The sequence below is a fragment of the Furipterus horrens genome, unplaced genomic scaffold (genome assembly GCF_987537825.1).
Source record: "Furipterus horrens unplaced genomic scaffold, mFurHor1.1.pri manual_scaffold_3, whole genome shotgun sequence".
Lineage (NCBI taxonomy): Eukaryota > Metazoa > Chordata > Mammalia > Chiroptera > Furipteridae > Furipterus > Furipterus horrens.
Window position 1 is genome coordinate 41,283,957 of NW_028327173.1, and position 22,523 is coordinate 41,306,479.

At 36.7% G+C, this 22,523-nt stretch overlaps 1 protein-coding gene across 3 annotated transcripts in view; it reads right to left on the reverse strand.

Annotated features, from left to right (window-relative positions):
- Window positions 1-22,523, reverse strand: part of OMA1 (OMA1 zinc metallopeptidase) — a 66,383-nt gene that overhangs the window by 42,299 nt on the left and 1,561 nt on the right. For 2 of the 3 annotated variants that reach the window (XM_090271648.1, XM_090271646.1), the window contains exons 2-7: window positions 21,224-21,742; window positions 15,116-15,344; window positions 10,211-10,384; window positions 10,005-10,109; window positions 6,806-6,934; window positions 291-365 (exon numbers count right to left, since the gene is read on the reverse strand). In XM_090271648.1, the coding sequence (XP_090127774.1) occupies window positions 291-365; window positions 6,806-6,934; window positions 10,005-10,109; window positions 10,211-10,384; window positions 15,116-15,344; window positions 21,224-21,723 (1,212 nt within the window). In that variant the 5' untranslated portion in view covers window positions 21,724-21,742. The remainder of the gene's footprint in view (window positions 1-290; window positions 366-6,805; window positions 6,935-10,004; window positions 10,110-10,210; window positions 10,385-15,115; window positions 15,345-21,223; window positions 21,743-22,523) is intronic. The other variant, XM_090271647.1, reaches the window with a different exon arrangement.

The following is a 22,523-nucleotide window of genomic DNA, read 5'->3' on the forward strand; positions in this document are numbered from 1 at the left end:
TGCTCATCTGGGATCATATCTACAATATGATAAACCTTTTTTCCAGTCTGGGAAAACAGCTACACATCATCTTATTTACTCAAAAAAGCCTCCTTAGATCCACAAACCAAGGGAGAGAAGTAAAATAAATAAAGCATTAGCTTCCAGAGGGCACAGATTTAAAATATTAATGAAAAATTGTATACAATCCATCTCTCATTCCCTGCCATGCCAAACTTCATTAAGACAATGCACATTTATCTTTTACTTCGTGAAGGACGCTGTGCGTTCTCGGCTACTAAACATTTTACCTTTGCTGCAATTTGTAGTCCAATTTTGTCAGCCTCGGCCTCCAATGTTCTACTGTATGGTCTACTAAACAAATACTAGAAAGAAATAGAAAAAAGCTCCATTAAGGTAATTTCACAACAAAATGAGGTTTTTAAAGTTAATTTCATGGAGTATCTATAAAGTTTTTAAAATCTACATCATTAACATTTAAAGGACACCATGATATAAAACAGAATAGCACCACCTGGACAGTCAAGATGGGGGCACAGACAGACATGGTTCACCTCTTTGCACAACCACATCAAAATTACAACAAAAATTTAGAACAACCATCACTGAGAAGAGTCAGAAATCAATTTAAATGGAAGCCTAACAATTATGGAATTAAAGAAACTTCATCCATCCAGACTGGTAGGAGGGGCGCAGATGCAGAACAAGCTGGTCCCTCACCCTCAGGAATGAGGAGTCTCAGCCCCACACCAGGCCCTCGGAGCAGGGTTCCAGTGCCAGGATATACCGTAAGTCCTCACAGCTTCTGGCTGCAAAAACCACCAGGGAATGAGTCAGTGGAAGAAACCGCTGGAGCCTCAAGCAGTTCCTCTTAAAGAATCCACAAACGAACTCACCTACTCTGACTCACTCCCCCTGAGCTCCAGCACCAGGGTACAGCTTGAAAGGCCCCAGTGGCATAAACAGAGGAACTGAACTGTCTGGCATCAAGGTGAGCAGAGGCCATTGTCCCTTTCTCAAACTATCCCCTACAAAGAGCCACAAGCTGATACCGTATCTGAGACTCCACCAACCTGGCTAACAATGTTTGACCCACCTTGGGGATCCCCAAAGACTCCATCCCACCACACCTACAGACACACCCAACCTGTTTTTCCATATGAATGGCTGGTCTTGGCTCATGCTTCACAACTTCCTAAATCCTATCAAATAAGCAACAGCTGGCCACAGTGACTAGCAGCAGCCAGCCTAGATTCACAGCTTGGCTTTGCCTGGGAATCTCCAAGCCCAGCACAAGTAGCAGCCATCTCAGATTGCTTTAGAGCTCAGGCAGGGTGGCCCAGGGAAAAACACAGGTGGTGGCTGACCTTGGCCTGTACCACCAGGAAAACTCCAGGGCCAGCACACCCAGTAAACAGCTACAGACCACACCATGTCCCAAATGAAAGAACAGATCAAAATTCCAGAAAAACAGCTAAATAAAATGGAGATAAACAATCTATGAGATGCAGAGAGATGCAGAGTTTAAAACACTGGTTATAAGGAGGCTCAAGGAACTTAGTGAAGACCTCAACAGCATAAAGAAGATCCAGTCAGAAATGAAGAGTACACTAATTGAAATAAGGAAACAACAATAAAGGGGATGAGACCGAGAATCAAATCAATGACTTGGAACATAAGGAAGCCAAAAACAACCATGTACAACAACAAGAAGAAAAAAGAATCCAAAAAAATGAGGATAGTATAAGCAGGCTCTGGGACAACTTCAAGAGGTTCAACATTCACATCATGGGGGTGCCTGAAGGAGAAGAGGAAGAGCAAGAAATTGGAAATCTATTTGAAAAAATAATGAAAAAAAAACTTCCTTAATTTGGGGAAGGAAATAGACATGCAAGTCCAGGAAGCACAGAGAGTCCCGAATAAGATGGATGCAAAGAGGCCCACTCCAAGACACATCATAATTAAAATGCCAAAGGTTAAAGATAAAGAGAGAATCTTAAAAGCAGCAAGAGAAAAGCAGTTAGTTACCTACCCAGCAAAGCTATCACTGAGAATCAAAGGGCATATAAAGAAAGAGCTTCCCAGGAAGAAAAAACTAAAGGAGTTCAGCATCACGAAACCATTATTATATGAAATGTGAAAGGGATTTATTTAAGAAAAAGATCAAAACTATTAACAATAAAATGGCCAAAAATACATATCTATCAACAGTTGAATCTAAAAAACATACTAAGCAAACAAGAACAGAGAGAGAATCAAAGACACAGAGAGCATTTCGATGGCTGTCAGATGGGAGGGGGTGTGTGGAGAAATGGGTGAAGAGGTGAGGGATTAGTACAAATAGGTAGGTACAGAATAGCCTTGGGCATGTAAAGTCGTCGGCAGCCGTCCGTCTCGAGAGACGATGGTGTAGCTTCTTAAGAGTCTATCTGCACCACCGAGAATGGCTGTGCAGTCCGACTCGGGAGTGACACGGTATCTGTCTCCTCCCGTGTTGAATCGACATCTTGCGATGACGCTGGAGTGTCCTCTCCAGTGAAGCTGAAGCTACAGAGCCTGGGCAGGGTGATATGGAGGGTCTGCTGTTGCCCATGCAGCAGACCCCCCCTCTCTTCGCAGCTGAAGGATCCAAGGGAAAGACGGAGTCAATACAGCTTGGCTTCAGGTGCGCCGCAGGAGTTGCCAGTGTTGACTACAATGTCAAACCGCCTTAGGGACTCCGGCTCCGGATTTTCTGTCGGGGTTTACTCCCTTAGCCTTTCCCCTGAAGAGGTATGCCACAAGGCAGCGGAGGTTTTTTGGAGTCAGAGTTTTCCTTCTCTGATGTGCCCTGACTGGAAGATCGAACCAGCGACACTTAGCTCACAGGCCGACGCTCAATCCACTGAGCCAAACCAGCCAGGGTGGGCATGTAAAGTACAGTCTAGGAAATGGAGTAGCCAAAGAATTCACACATATGACCCCTGGACTTGAATAATGGTGGGGGTATTGCCTGAGGAAGTGGGGTGCTAGGTGAAAGGGAGCAAAGGGGGAAATATCAGGACTACTGTAACAGCATAATCAATAAAACATAATTTAAAAAAATATTAAATCAAAACAAAAAAATAGCGCCACCTGAAAGCCCTAAATCCGGAAGCTCAGCTTCAGCACAGGGGGTGGCTCAAATGGTCTCATAGGCTCTCTGAGAGAACCTGCCTGTCTTCCCACCCGCTGTGGTTCCTGGGGGTTCTATCAGTGAAACTCAAAACAAAGAAGACCAAGAAAATAAACTTAGAGGCCCCAGGTCATGGAGCTAAAAACAAATGGCAACAATAACAAAAAACATACAGTGCAGCCTTTATTTCCCCCACCAGAGATTAATGCTTTTTAAACACAGAAATAATTTTTTAAAATTCATGCCTAAAAACTTCTGGAGAGTCTACTGTGTCATATAGAGTATTTCTATTTTTCCATTTACAATCTCTACCTACTACGTAGAAGGTTCCCTAAGAAAGCTTACTGATGCAGTCTTTTATTATGGCCAAGGAACATTTTGATCTTCAATTTTAAAAGAAAACTGAAGAAAAACAGCTATATAATAGCCAGTGACACTACTAGAGAATTTATTTCAATTAGAAAATTAATCACAGAGCAGAATGTTCATTCTTTGATAAACTATCTTAATTTCCTTTTTTTCTAAGTATTGATTAGTTAGGAAAATGAAACTTACTTTCAGCCTAAATTTTAAAATGCAAATAGGTATGGTAACTTTAATTTTCCTAATTACTTGTATTTATGTGACTGCTTTCCAGTTAAATTCTAATTTTCAGTAAGTACTAAAACTTTGTAGGAGATGAATCAAAAGGCAGAACTTTTGAGAAAAGAGCTATTAATTGGTGAAGCAATTTTTCAAAAGCACATGTCAGTGATAGCTAGAAATAATATAATCAATCTTATCCACAGTACATGATCATTAAATATAACTATCTCCCTCCTCGGTAATGTCTGTTTTAGGTTGCTAAACTATATTATATAGTGTCTTCACTCTCCATGACTCGTCTACAGGTGTCCCATCAAGTCTACTGATAACATAACTAATTAAAAACACTGGCTTTGAAAGGATACTTACATTCATTCAAGTCCAACTTCTGACACTAACTGTTCATCCTGGGCTAATTATTGGGCTGGCCAAAATTTTCATTCAGTTTTTTCCATAAAATAAAAGACACATATTTCATTTTCACCAATAACTATTAACTGGATATTTTGAGTATGTTGGCTATTTTCGGTGTGGTATAATGTTGATTGTTCTCAATTAATGTCTCAATTTGATCACTATCAACTGCAACTGGTCTACACAACCATGGACCATCGTCCAGTGAGAAAACTCCAGCAAGAAACTTCACAAACCACCTTTGACACATTCAACCAGATACATTCGACCAGTCATAGCACCTTCATCATACACTGCACAAATCTTTTTTTGAGTTTCAGTTGCATCTGTACCTTTCTTGAAGTAATAAAGCATAATAATATGCCAAAAATGTTGTGTACTTTCCTCCAACTTCAATATTAAAATGGCTACACAAAAATTCACCCATTTTGATTTCTTTTTAATGCACACTGATATGACAGCTGTCACAATACAACTAACAAAATTGTTTCAAATGAAGTTAAAGACAACTAAGCGCTACTAGAGCCATCTTACGGAAAATAAAACAAACGAACATTTTAGCTAATCCAATATTTAAAGCACCTAAGCCCAGTGGCACCACATGTTGCAGAGAGGATAAAATGAACAAACAATAATAATAGCTCCTATTTACTAGGTCTGTACTTTGTGCCAGGTACTGTGCTAAATGCTTTATACCAGTGGTTCTCAATGTGTCTCCTGAAGACCTTTGTGAATACGAGTATTTGGAGACAGTTTTGACTGGTGGAGCACAGCGAGGGCAGTGGGAAGGCAGAGGGCTGTTCAAACACTGCTAGATGGTTAGAGGCTACTAAACATCCTGCAATGCACAGGCCAGCTCCCCATAATGAATTATCCCGTCCAAAATATCAATAGTGCTTACAGAGAGAAATCCTGCTTTAAATCTGTCATTCATTTCACAACAATGCTTAGAGTTAGCCAGTATTATTATCTCAATTCACGAATGAAGAAACTGAGATCTATATAAGTGAAGTTACCTGCCCAGGTTCTATGGCGTTTAGGTCTAAAGAGTCTACATTCAAACACAGGTCCATCTGATCAGAGCATGTACTCTTAATACCTATCTGCATGTCATAAATCTATTATATATTGTTTATCCTAGTGCCTAACATAGGATAAGCACTCCATAAATGTTAGCTACTATAATTATTTATTACTAATAGCTCTCAAAACCCTCCCTGGTAGGGTTTTGAGGCCTACTACATTACGCCTGAATCCTTAAGATTACAAAAACAGGGCTCCCCAGTGGTTAAGTGAGTGCCCCTACTTCTTTCTTCTCTTCCTTTCTCTGGCAGATAAAAGTCAGCAGTTCCCCTTTCTTAATGACTTCACTATATACATTTCTCTCTACTCTCTAATCACAACAAGCAAGGCTTTCTAGAGAGAATATCTCCTTGTCACCAAAATTTGAGGGGGGGGCACACTTGATATAGGGAAAATTAGTTCTAACAGAGGTAATCTCCACTTTATTTTCAGTTTAATTATTAAAGAATTATACTGAAGTGGCAGGATTCATCAAGTATTTCAAGAAAGAAAGAAAGAAAGAAAGAAAGAAAGAAAGAAAGAAAGTTATCTTTCTTATTACCAAACCTTCTGATTCCATTATAGGAAAAGCTATCTATTGATAGTGAAAAAATAACATTAACTCCTTTGACTTCCCAGCATATCATAACAGAAATAAAATTCAAAATATGAGATCCTATAACCTAAGCAATAACCATTCCTTCTTTTTCCTTTTAAGAACATTTATTTAAATATAAATGAAGCCAAATGATATGATAACAATGAATAAAAGATTCAATAATCCAATTTCAAAAGCAATTTGTCTCAAAGAATTTTACACATTAGATTTAAACAGCACCCAGATGGCGCTCTTGATGGGGGCTCCACAAACTATTAAATAAACAAATAACAGATTGTTCCTAAATAACTAAATCTCTCAGGACAAGATATTTGAAAAAAGATCTAAAATAAAATAAACATAGTTAACAAAGCAATTATCATGACTGCAGAACTTACTTTTAGTAGTGCAGGGTTTTGAACAAAAGGAGAGAATACATATTATGAGATTATCATTATATATAAGTACTAGGAACAAAAGTTAACAAACACTTAGTAAGACTGTCTGTTCAATATTTTCTAGACAATGTTAGTTTAACTAGGAGTGAGGAGGTGAGGGTGGTAAAGTAGCTCAGCCGATCTTCTGCCCATAAAAGTTTCTAGGTTTTAAGAGTTCCCCTTCAAAACGCAAATATTTGGGGGAATGGAGAATCATCTAGTAAGGACACCACAGTCAATATGAGAAACAAAAGTGGAAAATTTGAAGATAAAACGACAAAAGGAAAGGGAGGGTTTGTGACTGGATACGTTAGCCAAAAGTTGCTAATCCCTTCTAATCCACCTATCTCTATCATTTGAGAGATGTAATATTTTCTAATCTGAATACTCATTATTAAGAATACCTCCTAAAAATGAGAAAACATAAAATACTAAATTAGTACCCATATTTCATGGTAATATATAAAAATATCTCTGGCATTTGTTGCTTTACAGTAATATTAAAATATCCTCACCACTGGTCATTACAAATTCAAGTTATTGTCTCAGACTTACCTCCTGCAATTTAGACTGTAACCACTGGCCCAAAATTGCCAAACTATCTCGAGGACAAACGGCCCAAATCATTGTGAGAAAAATCAGACCTAGGAGATCCACTAAATGAACCACGCTGGCCTTTTCTGCCTGAGAATAATCAAAATAATGAAAATTACATTTAATAAATTGAGACAGTATATGCTTGCATTTTCTAGTTCACCATGTGTAATCACATTAATAATTACTTATGTTTCGATGACCTTCACAAACTAAGATTTCAAGAGGTTTTCTTTCTGCATGCTTTATCCTTTCCCAGTCTGTCCCATCATTTGCTTACATACTTACATATTCACTCATTCATTCAATTAACATTTACTGAGCCACTTACCATCACTCAGACACAGTGACAGGTTCATTAAACTCCAGTTTCTTAATTAACAAGCATAGTAATCTTGTGAAATAGGTACAATTATCTCTATTTTATAGATAAAGAAGCTAAGATGGAGATAGGTTAAAACAGTGGCCCAAATTCACACAATTATTACTAAAAGGACAAGGAATCAAACCCAGGCAGTTTTAGTTTCTAATATGGTTGTTAATTCTTTTTGAAAATCAAATAAATGTATTTAATATAGTTTTGGACAGAGACTAAACACTAACACATGAAGCAGTTAAAACAAGGAACAATTCAGAAAAAGAATTAGTTTATTTAAGTAAAAATCTTTTGGTCATCATGACCTAATATGTGAAATATGATTCATTTTATATGAGTTTGCAATTTTATAAGTCTAATTCTTCTCACCAGGAAATTGGGCTCAATGAATTTTTGTATTTACTTACAGCATTAATCAAAAACAGTTTTACTTAAAAGAGCTGTTTTTAGTCATAATATCTAAACATAATTTTAATGCACAGGTTTGTTCACTGTTCACCATTAAAGTCAATTATAAATGTCAATGTAATGCTAATACTGATAATATAGGAATCATTACTTCAATGTACGAAACATGACTGACAACTAAAAATAACCACCTACACTACTTCCTTTACAATAATAATCTGCCCTCATAAAGCATTCTTTGCTTCATTATAAAAATTGTGGGTCATGAAAAACAATTATGGAATTATTTTAGCATAAAAGAGTAAAATTCCAAATGATGAAAAGTCACTATAATAGAGAAAAATCCTTGTTATTAATTATTGAAGAATATAATTGCTGATATACAGCAAAATTTTTGTATATTTATGGAATAAAGAAAACAATAAAAGATTCCATCAAATCAAAATGGAGGCTGCTAAAAAAGAAAACAGTGTTGAATGATGTCTAAGACTTCTGCCAAAAATAATATTAATAACTATTTTCTATTTTTAAGGCTACTGTTTACTTTTTATATCTCGGTTATTGTTTCTGCACTGAGATGATAACAATATGCTGAATACAGCGTTAAAAAAATGTATTAAATATTAGCACCTTTTAAATGCTAAAAATGGCCAAAATTGATTGATTTTGCAGCCATTTCTTGAAAGACAAAATCTGTTTCAACTGCTCAGATTTATTCTTGTATATATTTGTTTAAAGAAAATATTTTAGCCATTTCTAAAAAGATAAAATCTATTTCAACTGCTCAGATTTATTCTTGTATATATTTGTTTAAAGAAAATATTTAAAAATTTTTTCCTACAACTCAGAGGAAATAAAGAAGATTTTTACTATTTGTGTTTCAGAAAAGCACAACTTTGGCCCACCTTATCTTATTAATACTCTAAGGAATAGACAGAATTTGAGACAACTTTTACAGGATTAATAGCATTTTCATTTCCATTTAAAGTTAATATTACTTGCATTTCCTATAAAGCGCTTCACAATCCTTCACTATTTACCTTCATATTTTCAATTAAAGAAAATATACCTATCTCTAATTATGTGGACAAAAGAGCCATGCATATATTTTAAATTTTTTATTAAAGTATAGTCAGCATACAATATATTAGTTTCAAATGTACAACAGTGATTCAAAATTTATATACCTTATGATGTGATCACCATACTAAGTCTAGTATACCTGTCACCATTCAAAGTTATTACAGTATTACTGACTATACTCTCTGTGCTGTACATCAGTAAAAAATGAATAAAAAAGAGCCATGTGTATTTTTTTTAATCCTCACCTGAGGACATGCTTACTGATTTTAGAGAGGGGGAAGGGAGAGAGACAGAGAGGGAGAAAGAAACATCAATATAAGAGAGAAACATCAATCGGTTGCCTCCCGCATACTCCTGGATCAGGAACCAAACCCTCAACCTAGGTATGTGCACTGACCAGGAATCTAACCCACAACCCGCTGGATTATCAGCCAAAGCACCATGCACGTTTTTTAATGAATAAAAATAAAATATGAGTAAACAAATATATTACTTTTACAGACTCATACCAAGTCAAACCGATGTACACTCACAGAAGTATAAATCAACCTGAATTCTATGATCTTTGAGAAAGTGCTGCCAACAACCAGCTAACTGTGGTTAAAGGAATCAACACTGGACTTACAAACAGAAGAGATGGATTAAAGTCCCAATTCTACCACTTAGTCACATTAGTCATGTTACTTAAAGCCTTTTTAAACATTGGTTTCTTCATATACAATATAGGGATATTAAATATATACCTCATGAGGATAGTATTAAAATTATGAATAAGGAGGTACTTATTAAAAAGCTCAATAAACTGTAAAATGGCAAGGTATCATTATTACTTTACATTAATTATATGTGGCATATCATTCTAGACATTTTCAAAGATGCTCCAAGCTATCCTTGGAGAATGAATAAAAAAGCAAGAAAACTCACTTACCCACTTAAATTGTAATATCACTTTCCTACAATTAATTTTCTGACTAGATTACAAGTATGTTAATAATTATAAAAAATTTTAAATCTAATTTAAAATAATTAGAGGTTGAGAATAATCACTTCCTAGCAAGAGACAGATGATAAAAATAGTATTTAAGAGAAACACTATTTATTCATTATCAAATACTAAAGACTATAAAAACTCCCAAAATTAGCCAATCATATTTTTCAGGTAACAGAAGAAGACAATTACTGAACACTAAAATTCCATCCAAAAAATGAACACTAAAAAGATTTAACTCTTTAAAAAATTTAACTTGCTAACTGCAACATTTCAACAACTAAATGTTCGTTTTAGGTACTTACAGCATGCTCAAGTACTGCATGTGCTATTTCATGGCCCAGAATGAAGGAAAGCTGATGAATATCCGATACACTAATAAGCCCAGTGAAGACAAACACATGTCCATTCTGTACCATAAAGAAAAAATAATGTAAGCAATTAGAATGCCATAAAAAAACAAGATGTTAAATTTAACAATTAAAAATTAGGTTTGAGAACATTTACTTACTGGAAGCACAAAGGCATTTACATCTGGGGAATCAACCACATGAATAATCCAATTGACCTCAGAGATCCCTGGAATATCTTTATTGCATTCAATTAAATTATAAAATACTTCTTTAACGGTCAGGTACTGGGCATCTTTCTCAGTTAGCATATCATTTTTGAATTCTTCCATCCACTGAAAGATTAAAAAGAAAATCAGTCTTTTTTATTTATTTATTCACTTATTTTTATCCTCACCTGAAGGCATACTTATTGATTTTAGAGAGGGGAAGGGAGGAGAAGAGAGAGGGAGAGAAGCACTGGTGTGAGGGAGAAAATCAATCAGTTGCTTCTTGTACGCACCCCAACTAGGGACCAAATACACAATCCAGGCATGTGCCCTAACTGGGAATCAAACCTGCAACTTCCTGGTTTATGGGGTAATGCTCCAACCAACTGAGCCACACTAGCCAGGGTTAGTCTTTATTTTAAAACAGTTTTAGCTCTACAAAATGTTTACATTGCTTCATGAGAGTTACATGGTTACTTATTGTCGAACATTTTAATTTTTAGTTATGTAAAAATTTGCATATATTAAACACTCAAATTTCTCAAATTTGCATTATTCATGCAAGGCAATGTGGTTTTCATAAATTAAATTGTAATAACGAAGATTTTTTTAATATAAACTAGCTCAAATAAAAATTTCATTCATCTTTTTTATTAGCATATAAATAAAATGTTTACATATTATTTCTACTTTCCTTAGTATTTTAGAAAAACAAAACATTACCTAGAAAACATAAAGATTTCATATAAGAAAGTAAAATACAAAAGAAAATTACTTTCATAAGCTACAGAATAGAAAAACTCCCTATACTTAATAAGAAAGTTAGACTTCTACAAAAAAAATACACATTTCATTAATTTTAAGTGTTTTATTCACACAGATTGAAAGGAAATTATTGAGATTTCAGAACCATTGGGCATATAATTTTCTCTCTCTTATGCTGATGAAGACTGGCCATACATAAAACTTTTCTGAAACAATATTCATGAAAGACTCTTTCAAGTATATTGAAAACAAGGATAATAATCTCCATTAAATATATAATTTCTTTGACACATAAACCAATAAGTTTGTAAGCTTCTTCCTTGAGATGATTAAAAATAGGGGATTTTGTAGACTATGAATTTGTAAATCTTTATAATAATTATCATTTTTAAAAAGCACAAGTTACCAGTGTAAACTGTCTGAAAACAAACAAAAATACTGTTATATTAACCCTCCTGATATAAATAAAACAAGCAAGATTATGCGTACAGTAGTCCCCCGTTATCTGTGAGCGATAGGCACCAAGACCTTCAGTGGGTACCTGGAACAGCAGATAGTACCAAACTCTATACATACTATGTTTTTCCTATAAGTACATACCTGTAATAAAGTTGAATTTATAAATCAGGCACAGTAAAGGATTAATAACAATAACTAATAATTAAAAAGTATAACAAATATTGTAATAGTAATAAAAGTTATGTGAACATGATCTCTCAAAATATCATATTGTACTTCTTCCTAATATCCTTATAATGATGTGAGATGATACAATGACTATATAATGAGACGAAGTGAGGTACTCAGAATGGCATTGTAATTTTAAACTTATGAATTGTTTATTTCTGGAATTCTTCATTTAATATTTTTGGACCACAGTTGACCACAGGTAACAAACTATGGAAAGTGAAACCACAAGTAAGAGGCAACTACTACTGTCATTTTTTTTAGTATATTTTATTGACTATGCTGTTACAGTTGTCCCAATTTTATTCCCTTTGCCCTCCCCCACCCAGTATCCACTTTCCCCCCCAAAATCCCCCCACCTTAGTTAATGTCCATGGATCGTGCATATAAGTTATTTGGCTTCACCCTTTCCTATATTATTTTTAACTTCCTTCTATTTTGTGCCAACCAATTGTGCTTCTTAATCCCTGCACCATTTTCCCATTTCTCTCCTTTCCCCCTCCCAGCCTATAACCCTCCAAATGATCCCCATACCTATGATTCTGTTCCTATTCTGGTTGATTGCTTAGTTTATTTTTATTTTTTTAGGTTGTGTTGTTGATAGTTGTGAGTTTGTTGTCATTTTAATGTCCATAGTTTCGATTTTCTTTTTCTTAAATAAGTCCCTTTAACATTTCATATAATAAGGGCTTGGTGATGATGAACTCCTTTAGCTTTACCTTGTCTGGGAAGCACTTAATCTGCCCTTCCATTCTAAATGATGGCTTTGCTGGATAGAGTAATCTTGGTTGTATGTCCTTGCTTTTCACCACTTTGAGTACTACTCGCCAGCACCTCTTCCTGTAAGTTTCTTCTGAGAAATCAGCTGAAAGTCTTATAGGAACCCCTCTGTAGGTAACTCTCTGCTTTTCTCTTGCTGCTTTTAAGATTCTCTCTTTATCTTTAACCTTTGGCAATTTAATTATGATATGTCTTGGTGTGGTCCTCTTTGGGTCCAACTTGTTTGGGACTCTCTGTACTTCCTGGACTTGTATGTCTATTTCCTTCACCAAATTTGGGAAGTTTTCCTTCGTTATTTTTTCACGTAAGCTTTGGATTTCTTGCTCTTTCTCTTCTCCTGGCACCCCTATGATTCAGATGTTGGCATGTTTAAAGTTGTCCCAGAAGTTCCTAAGCCTCTCATCATTGTTTTTAATTCTTGCTTCCTCATTCTGTACTGGTTGACTGTTTTTTCTTCCTTATGTTCCAAATCATTGACTTGAACTCCAGTTTCCTTCCTTTCACCATTGGTTTTGCGTGGGTTTTCCTTCATTTCACTTAGCATAGCCTTCAATTCTTCCTTCCTGCATTTGCCATACTTAAGCATTTCTGTCAAGTCTGTATCTTTATTACCAGTGTTTTGAACTCTGTATCTGTTAGGTTGGCTATCTCCTTGTTGCTTAGTTCTCCCACCGGAACTTTGATCTGTTCCCTCTTTTGGGCCATACTTCTCTGTCTTCTCATCTTGACAGGCTCCTGTGTTTGTTTGCCTCTGTGTCTTAGGGTAGAGCTGTCACTTCTGTTACATTGTAAGGGGCGGAGCCTTAGGGATTCCATAGTATGGGGTGACCTATTTTACCACGTTGTGGGGTAGGGGTCTGAGAGGGAACAATGCCACTTGCTTAGCACTCGTCCCTTTTCCAGGCACTTCTCCCTCTTCCCATATGGGACTGGCGCCTCTCTAAGCTGTTGGCCTGGCTGTGGTTCCCAGAGTAGGTGAGTCTGCAGATGTTCTAGGACCATGGGAGCCTCTAAACAAATGGGCTTTGCTGAGAGACCAGCAGTTTCTTCCTCTGTTCCAACCCCCACTGGTTCTCATAGTCTAAAGCAATGAGGCTTTATTTTCCCCGGCACTGGAACAGTGACCTGCAATCTAGTCTGAAATCACTCCCCACGTGTCCTTCCTTACTTTTTTAAATGTGTGACTGCACTTTCTGCTGGCCACCCACAGCCACTATCAGCGTCCCCACCTTGTCCTCTCCACCCCTACCTGTCTGGATGAGTATTTCTTCTTTATATTTTTGTCTGTGGGACTTCCATGCAGCTCGATTTTCTGGATCTTCTGGTTGTCTCCAATTCTGAGGTAGCTGTATTCTTTCTTAGTTGTGGAAGGAGATGCAGCATGTCTATCCTATGCCTCCATCTTAGCTGGAAGTCCAGTACAACTGTCATTACAGTACTTTATAGTAGCACTATAAGAACATGTGTTAGAATTTTCATATCAAGCAGGTATTACATTTGTAGTTTAAAAAATAAGAAATGAGAGAATATATGTATATACATATACAATTTTTTAAAGCTTCTTAGTGATGTGAATGGTAGAAGTTGGCCCGTCTCAATCTTTCCAGAACACTTTCCTCAAGCTTGTCTCTAACTAGACTGTGTTCTAAGAAACATCTAAAATCTCTGTATAAATTCTCCTAGAAAGGATGTTCTAGCAGATGTTCTACTGAAAAACCATTCTTATATCTTTTTTTATGGTAACTTTCCATTGAAAAACTCAGAAACTCAACTGGAACAAAAGTTCTAACCCTGACAAAGCTATAAAGTGAGGCTATGAGACTTCAACAAACATTGAATGAGCACATACTATGTATGTGCGATGCACTGAAGAGAAAAAGATGATCTGTCCTCAAGGAACTCACTAGTTGTACAAAATGATTAACTACCTGAGTTATACTGTGCAAGGAGTTAAGGCTTCTAAATTCCAACTTTATTTTGCATTCAAAACATATAATAATTGACAAAATTGATGTTATTAAAAAAAAGGTCCCTCCACTTTACTTTCAAGGTATAAAATTTCAGACTGTAGACCTGAGGATATACTAAGTACTAGTCTGTGCACTGTACTCAATATAAAGTCATAAACAAAACAGACAGGGTCTCTGCCCCTGTGGAGCTAGGGAGACAGATAGGCAAATAAATATGTTACCCATGTGGTAAGTGCTTTAAAGGAAAAGTATGCGAAGAGAAAAAAAAGTAGGAGAAATAACCCCAATATTTAGCCAAGCACTGGACACAATTGCAAAGGAGCTGATTCATAATTCAATTGATATGAAGGATACCCACCCTGATCCCAATGGAGCTACCCTGCTAAACTCAGTTTGGATAATCAAGGAAAGCTTTTCTGAGAAAGTGGCGTTAAAGCTGACATGTGACAAAAAGGAGTTAGCTGGGTGAACAGGAGGAAAGAAGTATACTCAGTAGGAATACTAAGTATGAAAGGTCTGAGCCTTTTGGGGAGAAAATGCTAATTTCCTGTCAAAGACTGAAGTTAAAAAGTAGTACATCTTTCATATTTAAGAAACTTTTCTGCTTTAAGCATTATATTAAGCAACCTAATTAAAAACAATTCTTACTACTTACTGCTTGATATTCCAGTTCTGATAAAAGACTGAAATGTTCTTTCCCCAACAGTAGTAGCTTGGTCCTTCCTGTGATTGGACTTACTTCCAGGTGAGTAAAATAAAACACTACGAAGAGCAATCCAAAACTACTCAAACTCAGGAATAACTTCCATTTATTCTTCCTTACACTTTCTTTAAACAGTTCCTTCTTGTTAGGAGGAAGTGCGCGCCACCATTTCCTTATGCCCCTAGAGCAAAAACAAAAATTCAAAGTTCTGATAACAGATCAGCATACATCACCAAAACTAAATGCTTATGCTAGAATTTTATGTCATCAAACACTTGAATTTATATTTCTCTGTATAGATGCTTTTTCAAAAATTTATAAAATTCTTAGCAAAATAATGAAAAAACTGAACTATATAGAGCTATAGTTAAAAAGTCTAATGATCATTTTAATTTTCTTCAGTTACTTTAGAGGTAAACATTAAATGAGTAGCCATTTTACTACAACTACCACTGGTTAACATTTACTGACTGTTCACCACTTGCAAAGTACTTCTAATCATTACACATGTCATCTCATTCCATCTTCATAATAACCCTGTTTCAGAAGAGAAATGGAGACAGAGGGAAGTTAAGCTATTTGTCCAAGGTTGTAGAGGTAATAAGAAGAAAACCAAGCACCTTGGCCAATTGGCTCAGTTGGTTGGAGGGTGGTCTCACAAATTGAAAGGCTGCAGGTTCGATTCCCAATCAGGGCAGATACCTAGGTTGCTGGTTCAGTCCTGTCAGAGAGCATGCGAGAGGCAACCAATTGATGTTTCTCTCTCACATCTGTTTCTCTCTCTCTCCCGTTCACTTTCCCTCTCTCTAAAATCAATGAACATGTCCTCAGACGAAGATAAAAATAAACAAATAAATAAAGAAGAGGAAAACCAAGCAATGAAAGCAGTGTAATTCGAGTCTGAGCACTTTCCACTTAAGAGGGAATGAATTACCCGAATAAACAATGAGGGGTTATGATACAATAAATCTATACCTTTAACCTCCATTCTCCCCACTGTTCATCAGACTTCCAGTATAATCTGCCAGTTCTTCAGCAAAGTACAGGGAAAACTATCTCAGCATTCATTTTAGAAATGAATACTGTTCAGTAGCAGAAACTCCATCCCCTCTACAACATGACAAAGGAGAGGTAATAAGGAGAGCATAAGCAAAGAAAATAAGAAAATGAGAGATTTTATAGATAACACCAGTCAACAATACTCTGCTGGTTACCAGGGCCCAGAGACATTTTGACAACAGCAATCTTTCAAGACTGGGACAAAAAAACTTCCCTTGTGAGTTCATCTGTAAAATCACAACAAAAAGTTTTAAATGTATACATCATTCTCTTGACAAAATTTATTTTATAAAATAACTTCTTTAAGTTATCTTAATTTTGTTGTCACACCTAAAATGCCTCTAAAGATTTAACCAATCTATCAAGTATACTTATTTCGTATGTAAAACTTCATATGACTTATTAGTTTAAATTTATAAAAACATATTCTAAAAGAATATTTTAGGTGACTGACAAGAGTAACAATTTAAAAAGTTAAAAGCAAATAATTTTAAAGGATGAATAAAGAGCTACTGGGTTTTTAAGCTTCTTTCTTTCTTTTTTGCTCAATCCCCCCTACCCGCCCTGCTCACTATCAATGAGTTGGCCACTATTTTGCTTGTTAGTTCAGTTTGTTCATTAGATTACACATACGAGTGAAATCATATGGTATTTGTCTTTCTCTGACTGGCTTATTTCACTTAGCATAACGCATTCCAGATCCATCCATGCTGTCGCAAAGGGTAAGATTTCTTTCCTTTTTGTGGCCAAGTAGTGTTCCATTGTGTAAATGTACCACAGCTCTTTTATCCATTCATCTGTGGAAGGACACGCGCTGCTTCCAACTCTTGGCTACTGTAAATAACGCTGCAGTGAACATAGGGGTGCTTATGTTCTTTTGTATTAGTGTTTTGGGAAGAGAGCAGACCGACAACTGCTAGGGGGGTTGGTTTGAGGAAATGAAGGGATTGAGAAAAAATAAAATAAAATAAAAAAACAACTCATGAACACAGAGAACAACGTGGTAATTGTGGGGGAGTGGGGGTGGAGCAAGATAGAGGAGGGTATAGGGGAGAATAAATGGTGATAGAAGGAGATTTGACTTGGGGTTGTGAACACACAATACAGTATACAGATGATGTGCTGTAGAATTGTGCACCTGAAACTTGTATGATTTTGTTAACCAGTGTCACCCAATAACTTCAATAAAAAGAAAAAGAGCTACTGGCCAAGAACCTGGGCTGATTTGTAACAAAGACTCTCTCCTCAAGCAAACTCTACTCAGGGTCTCCTGAACTCTTTTTCACCTAGGTCTTGACTTTCAGACAATGCATTGTCCAATTTTAGCAAGAATCCCACTATGTCAGTTTAGCCGGAAACCCTTGTGCTCCATATCTGATCACCCTTGACATCTAACTGGGATCCTCATCCTTCACCAGCCCCCAGGTGATAGTTGATTCCCCCTTCCTGCCTTCAGCAACAATGCTGTTTGTTTAGGCAGAATCCCTCCTCACTCCCAATATTTCCTCTAATTTTCCATTCGCTGACTCCTACCCTGCTCCTTGGCTATAAATTCCTTATGCCCACACCGTATTCAGAACTGAGTCTAATTCTATACTGAGGTGTCTTTTCTCCTACTACAATACTCCTAAATAAAAGCTGTTTTTACTGCTTTAACTACTGTCTAGCTCTGGTTTTGACAGTCTTTGCTTAAATCAATAGCTAATCTAGCTACGTATTTTCTGCATGCCAATGTCAAGTCATGAAAGACAATAAATTACAGAGTATGAGTTCTCAATTTTGATAAAAAATAAAATTGGGTTGCTGTAGGAGTTAAGAAGAAGACTACAAGGGACTTCACTGTTATCAGACATAAGAAACCTTTATGAGGAGATAAATACTTAACTACCTTTTTTCAATCTTCCATGAAGCAAATAAAACAGGATTAATTATGGAGGAGGAGAATAAAACAAATATGAAGTACTATTTAGCTGTAAAAATATAAATTATTATAAAGGACTACCAAGAGCAAATAACAGACTTGCTGAAAATAGAATAGAAAAATAAATAAATAAATATTAATGGTTTAAGAGTTAACTTGGGCCCTGGCCAGTGTGGCTCAGTGGATTCAGTGCCGGCCTGCAAACTGAAAGGTCACCAGTTTGATTCCTGGTCGGGGCACAGGCCTGAGTTGCGCGCCAGGTCCGCAGCTGGGGGCATGAGAGACACAACTGACCAATGCATCTCTCACACATTGATGTTTCTCTCCCTCTCTTCCTCCCTTCCCCTCTCATTAAATAAATTTAAAAAATCTTTAAAAATATAAAATGGGCAGAAGGTCTAAACAGACTTTTAAAAAAGTTAACTTGGCTAGGAGTGAGTCCATTCTATTTTTTTTTTTAAGAGTGACGTCTTCATTTTATTATTTTAAATGTTTTTAAAAGAACTTTAAATTTTTTAAAAGAACTTTAAATTTTATTTTTCAATTAAAGTTTAAATTCAATATTACTTTGTATTAGTTTCAAGTGTAAAAGCCCATTCTTTTTTTTGTTTAACTGAATTTTTTCCCATTACCATTTAGTCCCCTTATACTTTTCCCTCTAACCCACAACCACCACACTGTTGTCCGTGTCCATGAGTCCTTTCTCCATTTTGCTCAATCCCTCCACCCCCTAATCTCTCCCACCCAAGAGCCCATTCTTAAATAAGCAAAATTCTTTAGTTCCATGCTCTGTTGCCTCAAATTCCATAGACTAAAAAAGGAATGTTTATGAAGTACTATTTGTATAGATGAGTGATAATCAACATTTCTGATTATTTTTACAATCATGTATATAAGGTCAATCTTTTAAAAGGTGTCCATACAAAATATGTAAGAATAGAGGATCTGGTCAAGATAGCAGGGTAGGCACACATGGCTTGCCTCTTCGCACAACCACATCAAAATTACAACTAAAATAGAGAACAAGCATTAGCCAGAACCATCAGATTGGGTTGAATGGAAGTCTGACAACTATAGAAATAAAGAAACCACATCCATCAAGATGGAACCGCCAAGATGGTGCCATATCTGAGACTCCATCAACCTAACACATCTGACCAGCCTCGGAGATCCCCAGAGTCTTTGCCCCAACCAACTTACAGGCCCACTCAACCTACTTTTCCATATGAATGGCTGGTCTTGGCTCAAACTTCACGACTTCCTAAATCCTATCGAACAAGCAACAGCTGGCCTGAGTGAGCTCCAGGCCCAGCAGTAGCAGCATCCAGCTTACATTCACAGTTTGGCTTTGCCTGGGACTCTCCAAGCCCAGCATAAGTAGCAGCCATCTCAGATTGCTTTACAGCTCAGGCAGGGTGCCCCAGGCAAAACACAGGTGGGAAGTGACCCTGGCCTGCACCACCTGGGAAACCACAGGGCCAGCACACCCAGTGGACAGCTACAGACCATGTCAGAGCACCACAACCTTGCCCCTGCACAGCTGATCCTCCCAAGAGGGCAGAGCTTGGTGGTCAGTGGTTACAGCCATTCCTTGCAGATGACCAGCCTGGGTAAATCCCTCCCATTGACCTGCCAAAGCAACCAAAGCTCAACTACAAGAGGACGGTGTACTCAGCTCATACGAAGGGCACACCTTGAGTACCCAGCTCGGGTGATAGGGGAGGCTGTGCCACTGGACCCTACAGGACACCTACTATATTAGGCCACACTATCAAGACAAAGAGTCAAAGCAGCTCTACCCAACACACATAAACAAACACAGGGAGGCTGCCAAATTGAGGAGGCAAAGAAATATGGCCCAAATGAAAGAACAGAACAAAACCCCAGAAAAAGGACTAAATGAGGCAGAGATAGTTAATCTATCAGATGTGAATTCAAAACACTGGTGATCAGGATGCTCAGAGAAATGATTTAGTACAGCCTCAAAATAAAAGGAAGAAGTGAAGGTTATACAAAGTGAAATTTAAAATATATACAAGGAACCAACAGTGATGGGAAGGAAGCTGGGATTCAAATCAACAATTTGGAACAAAAGAAAGAAATAAACATTCACCCTGAACAGAAAGAAGAAACAAGAGTTGAAAAAAATGAGAGGATTAGGAACCTCTGGGACAACTTTAAATGTACCAACATCCGAATCACAGGGGTGCCAGAGAAAGAGGAAGAGCAAGAAATTGAAAACTTATTTGAAAAAATAATGAAAGAAAACTTTCCTAATTTGGCAAAGGAAATAAGACCTACAAACCCAGGAAGCAGAGAATCCCAAACATGTTGGACCCAAAGAGGACCACACTAAAACACATCATAATTAAAATGCTAATGGTTAAAGATAAAAAGAGAAACTTAAAAGCAGCAAGAGAAAAGCAGAGAGTTAACCTACAAAAGAGTTCCCACAAGACTATCAGCTGATTTCTCAAAAGAAACTATGCAGGCAAGAAGGGACTGGCAAGAAATATTCAAAGTGATGAAAAACAAGGACCTACAACCTAGATTACTCTATTCAGCAAAGCTATCATAGGTATAGGGATCATTTGGAGGGTTATCAGCTGGGAAGGGGTCAAGGAGAAAGGGGTAAATAATGCAGGGATCAAGAAGCACAGTTAATGGGAACAGAATAGACAGGAGGATGTTAAGAATAGTATAGGAAAGGGTGAAGCCAAAGAATTTACATGTATGACCCATGGACATGAAATAAGGTGGGGGGGTTGCTGGGGGGGGGGGTACCAGGCGGAGGAAGGGGCAAAGGGAAAAAAATTTGGACAACTGTAACAGCACAGTCAATAAAAAATTCTTTAAAAAGATACAAATAAAATAAATATATATATAAGAATAATTTTTTAAAGATAATACCCAGTAAATTATTTCAAGATCATTAAGTCTGGTATAACAAAACAGTAGACCTGTTTAGAAGCTTAATTTTGAGCTAAATACAGGAGGGAAATCTAACAAATTTTCTTTCAAAGTGTAATTTCACAGATATCCTTTAATACAAAAGTTTACTCTTTAAAAAAGCATTTTACCTGCCAACAATGATTGCAAGTAGTTTCTGCACTGGTTTAAGAATTATCAACAAGAGGGGAACCGGAGCAGCTTTAAAGCGTGGAGAAGTGTGGAAACTCCTGATGTCTCTTATGGGAAAACAGTTTAGAGGATGCAATATTGAAAGAGCAGGAACTACTGCCATTTCTTCTATCAGTTTCTGTCTTGAAAAGCAGTCACTCCATGCAGTACACTTCCGGGTAATGATCCGAATGTCCTTACTTTTGATACTTGAGGGGTATCCTGTTCTCTTGTTATTAAAAGTCTTACAGAAATGCAAGTTTCCAAGAAGAGAAGTCAATCTATCACACTGATCTACTCCGAAGCCCTGATACTTATTTACTACATGGTTAATTTGTACTTGATGACAGTCCAGTGAGGTTACAGCTATTGCATTACATTTTCTCCAGTTGGTCAGTAAATTAAATCGGAAGAAAACACGGTTTCTAGTAGCATACTGCAATCCATGGACGAAGTTCATCTTTCTTTTGCTTGATTATCTAGAACACAAAAAATAAACTATAAATATCTCTAGAAAATACTTATTTACCAAACTAGAAACATAACATTTTCAAACCAGGTGTATCAGCTCTTCTTCAGCACATTTCACACTAAATTACCTTGGGTTTCTCACTCTTACAGTAATGCCTTTGGGCATTACAAATATTTATTTTTTCTTATTCTTCACCATGTACTTTAAAAACTTGAATTTTTTCTTCCTTCTATTTTTAGTTGGGGGAAGTCTTTTTATTTTAACGCCAAATTATTTGGGCGTGAGAAATGGATTACATAAAAACAACAGTAAAATTTTATCAATTGGCAGTAACAGGGGGAGAAAGAAAGCACACAACGCTTATAACTCTAACTTGCAAGATGTATTTTTTAAAATATGCATTTATTCCTTCCAGATATAACCCTGGCACTTCTGACTGGGGTCAACAATGGAGTAAGTGGGACCAGACCTATCCTCCCACCTAGAACAACTAAAGGAATATACACTAAACTATTCATAGTGGTTATTTTGGGTGAAAGGACAGTGGTTCTAAGGGACTTAGTATTTCCATCTTATATATTTCTGTGCTGTTTAAATTTTTACAGCATCTATTACTACTTTTGTAAGACTCCAAACCAATAAAAGACAACTATTTTTGCAATTCCATTGGTTCCCACCAGCTTCAATAAACTTTCAATATGGTAGATAAGGCCTCCCACCACTTCACCAGGCACCTTCCCCATCCCTCCTTCACCCACTCCTGAGTTCCAGACCCACTGACTTACACT